This window comes from Lissotriton vulgaris, chromosome 6 (genome assembly GCF_964263255.1).
Source record: "Lissotriton vulgaris chromosome 6, aLisVul1.2, whole genome shotgun sequence".
NCBI lineage: Eukaryota > Metazoa > Chordata > Amphibia > Caudata > Salamandridae > Lissotriton > Lissotriton vulgaris.
The window spans coordinates 1915105270-1915119257 of record NC_141694.1 but is presented as its reverse complement, the minus strand read 5'-3'; the positions used below and the strand labels follow the sequence as shown (position 1 = coordinate 1915119257).

At 45.2% G+C, this 13988-nt stretch overlaps 1 protein-coding gene across 1 annotated transcript; it reads left to right on the top strand.

Annotated features, from left to right (window-relative positions):
- The first annotated feature begins 10841 nt into the window (after nucleotides 1–10841).
- LOC147709913 (olfactory receptor 13C4-like) lies at nucleotides 10842–11789 on the top strand. Its single transcript, XM_086926121.1, has one exon. The coding sequence runs from the start codon at nucleotides 10842–10844 to the stop codon at nucleotides 11787–11789; it is 948 nt and encodes a 315-aa protein (XP_086782247.1).
- The last annotated feature ends 2199 nt before the right edge of the window (nucleotides 11790–13988 follow it).

Below are 13988 nucleotides of genomic sequence, written 5' to 3'. Positions count from 1 at the left end.
ACCATACCTGTAGAGCTATAGGTCTGTTTGATGCTCAGAATGCCACGGGGGGGAGTTGGCCATGATCCTGCTGGATGCCGAGAAGGCGTTTGATCGTGTGGATTGGGGCTTTCTTTGGGGGATATTGGCTGGGAGAGGATTTGGGGAAAAAGTTATCAGGGCACTCAGAGCCATGTATATGAAGCCGACTGCAAGAGTAATTGCTATGGGGGAAAAATCAGATACATTCTCTATAAAGAGAGGGACACGACAGGGCTGTCCCTGTTCCCCCATTCTGTTCTCTCTATATATCGATCCCTTTATACAGAAAATACTAGAAAATCCAAATATTCCCCCGGTGATCTGTAATGGCTTTACAAACAAATTGTTAGCTTATGCTGATGATTTAGCCGTAATTACAACGGACCCCCAACAGACTTTACCTATTTTGGTTGAAATGGCAAAGACTTTTGGGCTGAGTTCTGGATACCTTCTAAATGAATCTAAGACTCAAATAATATGCTCAAATAATATTGTAAAGTCAGACACCCGATTTGTAGATTCCGCGGTCTATCTAGGGGTAAAAATCAATGCAACGGTGGGAAAAATAGTAGAAGAAAATTATCTCCCTTTAATTAAAACCATAGAGGCAGAACTAAGAAGAATTGACGTTTTACATCTTTCTCTGGTTGGTAGAGTAAACGCGCTAAAGATGGTAATGTTTCCAAAAGTCCTATACTTATTTAGGGCGATACCACTTTTTGTAGAAGATAAAATAATGAATAAATTGGAATCAGCCTTTATAAGATTCATATGGCAGTACGGTAAGATCAGACGCTCTACCAACCTGATGTCATTACCAAGGGAAAGAGGCGGAATGACACTTCCTAATCTTAGGCTATACCACTGGTCGTGTCTCTTAATACAAATGCATACATTACTCCAGACTAATGCCATTTCTGTTGAGGGGAACTCCGATCTTGGGACTCAAGGCCCTCCCCCATTGTATGAATTATTGTTAGGGAAAAATGCTACAGGACTTTTACTCCGCGAAGTAGAGCGTAGGTTCTATAAAAAGGTGCGTCTTAAGACTTTATTAGGGGCATGGTCTTTGTGGAAATCCATTTTGAAACATTTCAAAGTCCCTAAATTTAATTCATACCATCTCCTGGCCAACTCTTGCCTCTTTCCACATTTAAGATCAGACAGAAGTCTCCAGGAATGGAAGAGAATGGGGATTAAAAGGGTTGAAGACTTAATGGAGGGTGATAAGATCAGAGGGTTTGAGGACATGCAAAAGCTGTTTAACATCCCAAGTACTCAGTGGCTCCTACATGAACAAATAGCCCGAAAGCTGCGTGGCCTTAGACCTAAATTAAAGCCTAAAATTGATATTACGGTACTGGAGGTACTGGATAGAGGATGTAGAAAGATTAAAACACTGTATAATCTATTAATAAATGAGATTCAGGATGACATGGAGAAAACAGAGAGTGGCTGGGCCGTGAAGCTGAATAGCCCTGATGTAGATATTGATCTATCCATAGAATTGAATAAAAAGCTCTTTAGATCTTCAAATCTAAGGGCTCAGCATTTTAAGACATTATTTAAGCTGTATCATACCCCGTCAAAACTATTTGAGTGGGGTGTTAGACAGGACGACTGCTGCCCCAGATGTGGCTTACACCAAGCTGATATAAATCACATGTTCGTTTCTTGTGTGAGGTTAGATCCTCTTAAAGAGGAGATTTCCAAATTCTGGGAGAGGCTGCTAGGTCATAAGATCGACCTATCCCCGACATTGGTACTGATTGGTAATGACTCAAAATTGGGTCTTGGAAAAGATGAGGAAGCCCTTGTCTTCCTGTCAGTGGCAGTTATGCGAATTTTGATCACGGCAAATTGGAAAGATGAAAACGCCCCCTCCTTTCAGATGTGGTTATCAAGACTTCTCTGCATCCATAATATTGAGTCCTGTCTGTATGAGTTTAAAGGAGTTAAAAAACGAGAGATGGGAAGACGAATATGGGCGCCCATACTGAAATGGAGTGAAGATAGAAATGCTACGTGAATAGTACTTGATCAAAGTCTCTCCTTTTATTACTATATCTATATGTAATTGTCATAACTGTTTTTAATATTCTAGCCACGTATTCTAAATTATTATTATGAATGGAATGTATATCTATTTGGAATATCTCATGTATTTTTGTAGTCTTTTGTACAGATTTGATTCTAATGCTCTATTTTGTACCATTCAAAGTATTATTGATGTTTATTGCAATGAACCTTTAATAAAAAAAAAATAAAAAAAAAAGGAAATAAGAATGGGTTTTTCTGATCAGGTGTTACTATGGTTCTCACCCTTCCTTCAGCACAGAACTCAAAGAGTCAAGGCAAACCACTCTCTCTCTTTCCCAGCCCTCTGCCGTACTCTTGGGGGTCCCCCAAGGATCTGCTCTATCTCCAATCCTCATCAATCTTTTCTTGGAACCTCTTGCTCATTCTCTAAATTCCATGAACATTCTCTTTCACATGTATGGGGACAACACGCAATTATATCTGAAAATCTCATCCTCGGAAAACATCATCTCCCTCAAGACTACCCTAATGTTTACTCAAAAGTGGTTAATGGAGAATCATCTATTGCTCAACACCTCTAAAACGGAATTCCTGCTCATCTGCCCCCTGAATCTCATCCCCAAGTTAGACCTCTGGCTGAGCCACCTCACTGCTTTTAACTGTACGCCTCTTATTGTAGACGCAGCCAAGTCTCTCGGTATCACTATGGACAGGCACCTGAACATGAAAGGTCACATCAGCAATGTATTCAAAGGAGCTAACCCCTTGATGAGATCACTCCGAAATATCAAACCTTTCCTTCCCCCAAATGATTTCAAGAAAGTGGTTCAAATGCTTGTCTTGCTGCGGTCAGACTACGGCAGTGCTACCCTCTGTGGTCTTCCCAAATACGCCCTGGCTCCACTAAGGGCTGCACTTAACTTAGTTGCTAGACTGGTTACGGATTCTAAGCGAAATTATCATATAAAACCAGTCCTAAAATTCCTCAATTGGCTGTCCTTCGAAGCACGAATTCAATTAAAGATTGCTGTTCTCACACACAAAGCCCTTCACCTAAATACTCCTACGTACCTTGCAGAAAAACTTACCTTATCTTGTGGAGTAAGAGCCTCAAGAAGTGCCTCTTCCCTCCTCCTGAAACCACATATCCTTAAGAAAAAGAGAATCTGCCACCGAGCTTTCACCGGAGCCGTCCCTAAGATTTGGAATTCTCTCCCACCCGAAGTTCGCAGAATCTCGCCATTGACGGCATTTAAAGTGGAAGCTAAAATATTCCTAATAGGGTGAGTCGCACAGGCCCGTTGACATTTCTCCTGCTGACTTTGTTCTTATTTTGTTACAGCTCCCCCTGAACATGTGTTTTTCCCTTGCTACCCGCCTACACTTGTTTTATTGTATCACCCTCCTAGTTGTAATGTATTCTCTTTCTCTCCCTTGCTCTTTTGGATATTGCCTCAGATATGTTTTGTCTTCCTCCCTTCATATTGTAAAGCGCTCTGTTATCCCTCGGAATCTTGTTCACGCTATAAAAAACGTTATAAATAAATACATTTTCCCTTTCTTTTCCAATAAGTTATAGGGCCAATTTCATTTGTCCTGGAGGCATGAGAGCCACAGGCGCCAACATTCAGACCAATAGCCCTGGTTGGTACTCAACTAAGGCTGAATTTGGTCATACCAGAGCTTGATGGGCTCTTGGCTGACCTCCGGATGATTCTTGCCTGCCTTTTTCATATACTCAGCATTGAAAGAACACAGGCCCAGGACATAGTCCAGTATATCAAGTTTGAGCTCTTTGATAGGTTTCTCCAAGCCGCCCCTCACCAAACTTAAGGGACCTCTCACGGGATGGACAAACAGAATGTCAAAGAGGCTACAGACAACCCCCTTCCAAGACACCTCTGTGTATTTAAACAAGAGGCAAGGTAAGAGGACATCCTCATGAATTTGTTAGGTAGGTTTATTATCAAGCCTTCCATGGTTTTGTTGATTCTCTCAACTAAACTATTTGGGGTGATGGGGTAGTGAACATATATGTTATGTTATGTTATTTGTATTTTTAACCCCCACAGATACTCCGAGGAGTGTCCCACCACATTCATCCCACATAGATTTTAGGTATGCAGACATGCAGTTGGTCCCTCTTTCAGAAACCATCTCCATAGTAAATTCCACTCTGGTAACGATACCAAGAAGGGTCTTTGCCACTGAAGGGGCAGTGACACTCCTGAAGGAAATCGCCTCTGGGTACCTGGTGGCATGGTCCACCACTACTAGAATAAATCTGTTCCCAGATGCAGTTTGGGGATCAAGGAGACCAACAATGTCCATCCTTACCCTCTCAGAGGGAGTCCCAACACCAGGACCTGGAATTAAGGGAGCCTTTGGATGTCCCCCTGCCTTGCCATTGGCCTAACAGGTGACACAGGAGCAACAAAACTCCTTGACTTTCCCAGACATTGGAGGCCAATAAGAATGAGCAACCAACAGTTCCCAGGTTTGTCCCATATGTCCAGCTAGGGGAATGCCATGATCTAAGGTCAGAAGGAACTCTTTGTACAACTGGGGACCACTACTATCCCTGGTTTGGGGTCAGTTGTCTCATTGTACATAATTCAATCTTCCCAATAGATCTTGTTGGTTCCATTGACATCTCCCGGTTCCTTCAGTTTGCTGCCAAAGGCCTTCAAGAGTAGGTCCGGTCTTCTGCCCTTGGTTGAGGTCCTCTCCAGAGGGTCCCCTGCACCTAGGAGCTCTGCCAGGTCATGCTAGCCTCCTTAAGGTTGGGCTTTGTTAACTAACCCTTTGAAGTTCTCGGGTGTACCTGAGACTTTCCATGGGCCCTGTAGGCCTAGGTGCTTTAATTCATCTTGTAAGGGGCCCTTGCTGAGCTCCCTTGACCTCACATCATCAATTAACCTATGCTCTCGTGCATGCCAGCCTCTAACCTTATTTGGGCAGGGATGCATACTTAGGTCATCTGAAGTGCATCCTTAGGGAACCTGCTGTGATCCCACCCAGAGCGGCTGCACCCCTCCCCCTCATCCACTCACACCCGTAGGTGATCGCTGCGATGGGTTTTGTTTGAATTACTTGGAGGAAAGGGTGAGGCTACAATTAGCTATGTTGTTCTTTATGTTTTTAATCCCACTGCTACAGCATTACCTCTCCTTTCCGCGCTTCTTTTCGAGCAATGCATGAGCCCTGCTGTTTACTATGACACAGGCATTTGTATTCTTTCACCGTCTTCAGTTGTTGTTTGTCCAGATGCCAATGAAGTGCCCCTTTTGCTTTTTGGTTGTTCATTTGAATAACCTCTGTCTTATCCTAATTGATTCTTAGGTTGTTTTCATTCGATCAGCTTTCCCTGGTATCCAATAAGCCTACTGAGGTTCGATTTATGAGTTTTCAGATCGTCCGCATAGAGCAGATTCAAGAAGACCTCCAACCCGTGGGTCATGAGAACTACACTCATCTAGACATGTTGACAAATCTGACATAAAAAATGATACAGGGTTGGAGCTTAGACACAGCCCCTTATGAGCCCGTTGGCAGCTGGAATCCTTCTAGAAGGTAGGTTTCCAGTCCCCATGTTTACTTCAACCCAGGTGCCTGTGTGCAGGAGGATTCACTGATTCAGCAGGTGATATGGAATCTTCTGATTGCTTAGTTTACGCAATAGTTGGCCAATGTGTAATCGATAAAAAAAAAACATTGGCAGTTTGGTGGCTTTCATAACATATATTAGTAGGGATAGAATTAGAATATTTGTGGAGGTACCCATATGTTTGCAAAAGTCTGTTTGGTTAAGAGAAGTCCTTGTATTTTCAATGGCCCAAGATATTACTTCTTCCAAGATGGGAATGGCATATATTTGGAGTCATGATCCATAAGGGCTACCAGCCTGTAGTTCTCGGCCTTGTTCTTGTCGCCATGTTTATAAATTGGGGAGATGATTGAGCCCCCCAAAAGTCTGCAATTGCCTTCTTCAAAACACTGTTTTAAAGATTCTGCTCAGTAGTTCAGGTCCAGTTGGAATAGAATCCGGGGTAGGCCATTTGAGCCAGGTGCCCCTTCTCTTCTACCTTTGGCTTTCTGCTTAATAATGTCCTGCACATAGATCACAACTGTGGATATTGTGGGGTTATTGTTTAGTGTGTGAGTTAGATCTTCTTCTACAAGCCCTACATTGGTTTCTACTTGTGGTTTGCCGCTGAAATGGTCCAAGAGGTAACTTGCTCTACGGTTTTACAGCAACTACCTGGGGGGCAAAGCACTGGGACGTGATGGATTTCCTGCCAAGTTATAACAGAACTTTTCATCAGTGCTTACCTGGCATTTTTTAGAGGTGTTCTTAGATGCTAGGGAGAGGGGTCTTCTTCCATCACCTATGAGAGAGGGTTGCATTACAATACTGCCGAATCCTGGAGGGGACCCGTCAGATTCATCAGCCTATATGTCAAGTACTATGATAAACACAGACACTAAGATACTTTGTAAAGAGCTTGCCCTCCAGCTGCGTCCAGTTATTACTCACTCATGCCTGGCTGCAGTACCTTAATAAATCTGTGGTGATTCATGCCTGGCTGCAGTCCCTCAATGATTCTGCAGTGATTGATGCCAGGCTGCAGTACCTCAATGAATCTGCTATGATTAATGCCTGGCTGCAGTACCTCAATGAGTCTGTGGCGATTGATGCCTGGCTGCAGTCCCTCAATGAATCTGTGGTGATTGATGCCTGGCTGCAGTACCTCAATGAATCTGCTATGATTAATGCCTGGGTGCAGTACCTCAATGAGTCTGTGGCGATTGATGCCTGGCTGCAGTCCCTCAATGAATCTGTGGTGATTGATGCCTGGCTGCACTCCCTCAATGAATCTGTGGCGGTTGATGCCTGGCTGCAATACTTCAATGAATCTGTGGCGATTGATGCCTGGCTGCAATACCTCAATGAAGCCGTGGTGATTGATGCCTGGCTGCAATACCTCAATGAATCTGCTGTGATTGATGCCTGGCTGCAGTCCCTCAATGAATCTATGGCGATTGATGCCTGGCTGCAGTCCCTCAATGAATCTGTGGGGATTGATGCCTGGCTGCAGTCCCTCAATATGTTTGTGGTGATTCATGCCTGGGTGCAGTCCCTCAATGAATCTGTGGTGATTGATGCCTGGCTGCAGTCCCTCAATGAATCTGCAGTGATTGATGCCTGGCTGCAGTATCTCAATGAATCTGTGGCAATTGATGCCTGGCTGCAGTACCCCAATGAAGCTGCGGCGATTGATGCCTGGCTGCAGTACCTCAATAAGTCTGTGGTGATTGATGCCTGGCTGCAGTCCGTCAATGAATCTTTGGTGATTGATGCCTGGCTGCAGAACCTCAATGAATCTGTGGCGATTGATGCCTGGCTGCAATACCTCAATGAATCTGCAGTGATTGATGCCTGGCTGCAGTAACTCAATGAATCTGTGGTGATTGACGCCTGGCTGCAGTCCCTCAATGAATCTGCAGTGATTGATGCCTGGCTGCAGTACCCCAATAAATCTGTGGCGATTGATGCCTGGCTGCAATACCTCAATGAATCTGTGGTGATTGATGCCTGGCTGCAGTCCGTCAATGAATCTGTGGTGATTGATACCTGGCTGCAGTCACTCAATGAAGCTTCAGTGATTGATGCCTGGCTGTAGTCCCTCAATGAATCGGTGGTGATTGATGCCTGGCTGCAGTACATCAATATGTCTGTGGTGATTCATGCCTGGCTGCAGTCCCTCAATGAATCTGTGGTGATTGATGCCTGGCTGCAGTCCCTCAATGAATCTGCAGTGATTGATGCCTGGCTGCAGTCCCTCAATGAATCTGCAGTGATTGATGCCTGGCTGCAGTCCCTCAATGAATCTGCAGTGATTGATGCCTGGCTGCAGTCCCTCAATGAATCTGCGGTGATTGATGCCTGGCTGCAGTCCCTCAATGAATCTGCAGTGATTGATGCCTGGCTGCAGTCCCTCAATGAAGCTGCAGTGATTGATGCCTGGCTGCAGTATCTCAATGAATCTGTGGTGATCGATGCCTGGCTGCAGTACCTCAATGAATCTGTGGCGATTGATGCCTGGCTGCAATACCTCAATGAATCTGTGGCGATTGATGCCTGGCTGCAGTCCCTCAATGAATCTGCGGTGATTGATGCCTGGCTGCAGTATCTCAATGAATCTGTGGTGATCGATGCCTGGCTGCAGTATCTCAATGAATCTGTGGCGATTGATGCCTGGCTGCAGTCCCTCAATATGTCTGTGGTGATTGATGCCTGGCTGCAGTCCCTCAATGAAGCTTCAGTGATTGATGCCTGGCTGCAGTATCTCAATGAATCTGTGGTGATCGATACCTGGCTGCAGTACCTCAATGAATCTGTGGCGATTGATGCTCTTGGTACGTGAGGTGGAGGGTGACGAAGAACTGGTGATGGTCTCAATAGGCGTAGTTAAATCCTTCAATATAGTTAAAAGACAGTGTATTATGCAAGTGTTTGAGGCTATTGGGTTCGGAGCCCACTTTTGTTCTTGGGTACGTCCACTATATACACAACCCACTGCTTCGGTATGGGTGGGAAGGCTATGCTCTACACTTTGGGAGGGGGGCAGGGGCATGCACCAGGGATGTCCATTATCCCCCATGCTTCCTGCTGTAGCACTGGTGTTTCTTGCAGCTCAAATTCAGCAGCAAATGACCGAATGAGGGATTAGGGTGGGAGGTGTCACCCACTTGGTGTCCTTATATGCTTACAACACTCTTCTTTTTCCTCTTGTTTCAACTGCGGTCTCTGCCAATCCTGTTGTTGAACTTAACTGTTTTTGTGGAAATATCAGGGTTCCACCTAAATTATTGTAGGTCCCTCGTGTTTCCTCTAGTCTCTGACTGCCTGAGGAGAAGGGGATTTGCTGACAGTGTCCCTGCAATGGGAGTTTGACTCTTTCTGATACCTGATAATAGTTATCGCACATACCCCACAAAGGCTTAAATTAAACAATGTAACATAGAGTCCTCTAGGGTCCATGCTTGTTGGTGTGATTTTGGACTTCCCTCCTGCTGTCTCCCATGGGCCGAGTGGCTGTCATGAAGATGGTGTTTCTGCCTTGTTCTTTCTACATTATTCAGCATTCCTTGACATGCTACCCGGCTGTCTTTTATAGGCTGCTCTCTCTTCTGATGTCACTGATCTGGGCGAGGGTGTGGAGCAGAGTGGCTTGGGTCCACATGTCACTACTGCTGGAGGAGGCAGGCCTGGTGGTACCTGTTGTCGAACAATACTACTTGGCTGCTTAAATTCAACACTCAGCGCTTTGGTTGGTTGAGGAGAGCACCAGGGAAAAGTCGCTTTTGTGGGATTTGGGGGTGGTCCTTCATACTTCAGATCTTACTGACTGTGGGCAGGGACTTGGACTATGTGTTATACTTAGCCAGACATATAGCATCATTATGGGAACATGCTTTTAAAAGTGTTTGGGGCAGGTCCCGATTGCTCAGGATTTGTTTTTATGGGATCTCCTGGCCTTTAGTCTACTTAGAACTTCTGTTGGCTTCTCCACCTGGAGGGAAGGTGGCTGTGAGGCACTGGGGTTTCTGTTTCCTAATGAGGAATATATAGACTTTGAGGCAACACAGGAAAGCTTCCATATAGGACCAAGCCTATTTCTGCAGTATGCAAGTTTTACAGCTATTGTGTGGGACATATGGACCAGGTTACCCCACTCATTTTTAGATGCCTCGTAAAGTGTGGTGGGAGCCGTCACTTGATACCCCACCTTTATAAGGCACTGATGGTGGACCATAAGAGGGATTCATTTCCAGCATGGGGGCCTGGGAGGGGGCACTGGGGGTTCCACTCAAGATGCTCATTGGTAACTCCTGCACTTCTAATTCATTCATTGTACGTATGCCACACCAATTTTAATGCATAGGGCAGGTCCTGGTAGGGCTGATTTATGTCTCAGGTGTCATGGCCGGTGGCGGCCTTCCTACATTTAGCATGGTCATGTCCTGAGGTGTATGGCTACCAGGGGATGTGTTGATTCATGTGAGGTCTGTATGGCTGAGCCCTGTGGATATAAACCTTGTTGTATGCTTGATGGGAGGCTTCCATAGTAGGGGTGGGAGGAATTTAAGTAGTCGCGCTACACAAAGCTCAGCGAAATGGTAAAAAATCTCTGCGAGCACGCAAAAGTTCTGCAGACACGTGGTATTGCTTGTTCCACCCATTCGTGATGCTTTTATTCAGACTTCTAGATAGGTTCATTGATGTAGAGGGGATCCATTATTTCTGTCCATCAGATGTTGAAGTGTCCTTGGCCACTAATGAGGCAAAGAATAAGTCTGCTCGGTTTATGGGCAGGGAGGGATAAAAGGAGTGGGATGGTATTACAAAGGGCATGTGAATATGTAGGCTGGGCAGATCATCAATACGATGTTTATTTGATTCTCATGTGAGACGTTAACCATCTCTGTGACATGGTGGATTGTAGCAAGTAGTTGGGTACCTGTTGGTACTGGTTTGTACTGTTGAAACTAACCAAACCTTTTGTTTAAAATATTCATCCATTGCTCTGAATGTTTAACTAGAAACCTTCATGAAAGTTAAGAAGCCATCCTAAGCTGTGCTTTATTTTCAGATGACCAGAGAAGACTGGGATGGAAAGAGGAAACCAAACACTGGTGTCTGAGCTCATTCTTTTTGGGTTTTGTGTTAAACAGCTGATCAATGCTCTGCTATCAGATTACCAGGGAAGATTAGGATGGAGAGAGGAAACCAGAGCGTGGTGTCTGAGTTCATTCTTGTGGGTTTCCGTGTTACGCAGCTAATCAATGTTCTGCTGTTTGCCCTCTTCTTCATCTTGTTCCTTGTCACTCTCCTTGCAAATGGTCTCATTATTGTGGTTATCCTTGCAGAGTCTCGGCTTCACTCTCCTATGTACTTTTTCATTTGCAACTTGTCCTTTTTGGATCTTTGTTATTCCTCCACAAACATACCGACATGTCTGAAGGGTTTTCTCTCCAGAAAGAACACTATTACATATCTTGGATGTGTGGCCCAAATGTTTCTTGGTCTGTCCTTTGGAGTCACTCAATGCTTCCTTCTGGCAGTGATGGCTTGGGATCGCTATGTCGCCATCTGTAACCCCTTGAACTACCCGCGCCTCATGAACAAGTCCATCTGCATGAAGCTTGCTACCGCTACCTGGATTAGTGGGTTCACGCTTGCACTGGTGCAAGTGTCTTTCACAATGACTGTACCATTCTGTGGGCACATCAAGATTAACCATGTTGTCTGTGAACTAGTAGCATTGTTACGCTTAGCCTGCACAGATATCCACTTCATCGAGGCTGCGATTGCTGGGATTTGTGTGATAGTTCTGGTGGCTCCGGTGTCCCTGATCATATTCACTTATCATCAGATCATATCAACCATCCTCAGACTGCCTGCATCTATTAGGCAAAAGGCGTTCTCCACCTGCAGCTCTCACCTCACGGTGGTGACCATGTTCTATGGGACCCTCATTGTGATGTACATGAGACCCAGATCAATGATTTCAATAGAGAAGGAAAAGGCTGCGTCTGTGTTTTACGGGGTATTGACGCCAGCCCTCAACCCTCTCATCTACAGTCTAAGGAACAAGGAGGTCAAGGGAGCGGTGACGAAACTGCTGAGAAGAAGCACAGCCTGCCAAAGGATGCAGGGGTAGACTATGACAATTGAAATGGAAGATGTGTTATAGCAAAAGTCTCACCAGAAGGGGCTGCACCTCCAAAAACCTACTCTTGCACACCAGCTTTTCTCCAATACACAAAACCTTCAGTTACCCACATCCCCATGCTACATGATGTACAATATACCTTACATGCTTACGTAGTCGTGCCATCAGTTATAGAAATTTCACAACAGATTTATCATTGGATTGCATTGCCTTTGCGTTATGCAAAGTATCACAAGGGCAACACAACCCTTAGGTCAGATTTATCAAACCACACAAGCCGCCTTGCGTGGCCCTGCATTGCTTGTTAACGCAAGGCAGTGGAAGTTGCTGCCTTGCGTTACTCTGCACTATGTATAGGCATTTTATATAGCGCACTACTTACCCGGAGGGTTCCAAGGCGCTTCGACCGCTGCGAAACCCTTCCTGGCTTCCCTGAGAGATGGTCCCTTAATGGGTATCTCCAGGGTGAGACCAGGCATCCCCGGCGGTCTGGTGGGGCCGTTAGTGAAGATGAGGCAAGCTAATGCCCAGAGTTGCAGAGTGTGATCGCTGATCAGAGTGGGCACCGAGGCGAGAGAATTATCGAGTCCGCTGACCCTGGTCCAGAAACATGCCGCGCTGGGAATCGAACCCTGGTCCCGGGCCGTCCTCTGCTCTTGGGTCTGCCGCCTCTAACCAGTGAGCCACACTACTTCACTATGAAGGCGTTACATGGGTGGAGCGTGGGGTTTGCCACGCATCCACCCATTTATTGTTATGTTATGTTATGTTATGTTATGTTATGTTATGTTATGTTATGTTATGTTAAAAATATTTTACCGCGCACGGTCACCAAATGGTTTTATGGCGCTCAATAGACAACAACGGAGGCAGACAGCATAATCACTCAAAAGCTAATTGAAAGAGGTAAGTTTTAAGTAGTTTACGGAAACAGAGATAATTGGGGCAGAGTCGAAGTGAGATAGAAAAAGAGTTCCACAGTGCAGGGGCAAGAAATGAAAAACACGAGCCACCATGCTTTTTACGTTTGTACCTGGGGGTGATTAGAAGGTTGTGGGCAGTAGACTGGAGATTTCCTAGGGGCCCCTCAATGAAAGCACTGAGGCAACATGTAACATAGGTCTCCAAAATTTTCCCCAGGTAGGGGAGTTCAGTCGATAGTTGCTCAGGACAGAAGGATCGGCACCAGGTTTTTTGTGTATGGGAACTACAACCGCCTTTTTGAAAGCATCAGGGACAGAGCCGGTGGCAAGCGAGCGGTTAAGAAGAGCCAACGGTGGATCTGGGCAAGCCAAAAAGGCGGCTTTCAGGATTTGGGGGTGGGGCAGCAGTCATTTGGAGAGCCGGAGCTTACCATATGTAGTAGAGAGGTAAATTCGGTCAAAGAAATGGGGGGAAACACATCAAAGCAGCAAGGATTGGGGGGGTAAAGAGGAATCAGTAGAGGAGGAAAGGAGGGGAATATTATTTTTAATAGTGATAATAAAATAATTATTTTGGTGCGTTCCCAGATTTACCCAGACAGGTGAACCTGAGATTATATCAAAATGCTGCGCCCTCCCAGTAAAGGTGCAACAAGGAACAATATCTTTATTTCTCCTCGTTTTCACCTCTTTTTAAGTGTGCTACATTCTGCAGGACATTGAGAAAGAGGAAAACACCCCTAAAGATTGATTTTGTACAGGATCCTGTCTGCAATGCATGACACAAGTTTCCTGCAGTGTTGCTGGACTGCACGTGCCAGCGCAAAGAGAGGAAGGAAAGTGCGATATGTTAGTAAATATGGCGCATTCCTGCCCTCTGCATTTGACGCAGCACAGTAAGCGATCTTACTGCACTGCTCTGCACTGACTCAATTGATTATAAATCTGCCCCTAATATAGTGGAATGCATCCCTTGGTGCTAGATTGCATTGAGTGAGGGGGGGGGGGAGCAACAAGGAGCTATATTTACTGAACCATGGCCTGCTACTGTGTCCCTGTGCAGGTGTACAAATGTGGTGCCTAGTGGCATGGACACCCCTTTACACAATACTGCAAGCGTGTTTGTGTGAGATGTTTGATATTGTATATGCTACTTACTAAAGGGGCACTCTTCCAATTCAAAATACAATCTTAAACAATTTTGCATGTGTAAAATATCTGATCAATTTGGAGAAATAAATACATTTCTTCTTCAAATGAATGC

What these genes read in the sequence shown, in the direction of transcription:
- LOC147709913 (XM_086926121.1), top strand. Translation starts at nt 10,842, where the DNA reads ATGGAGAGAGGAAACCAGAGCGTGGTGTCTGAGTTCATTCTTGTGGGT.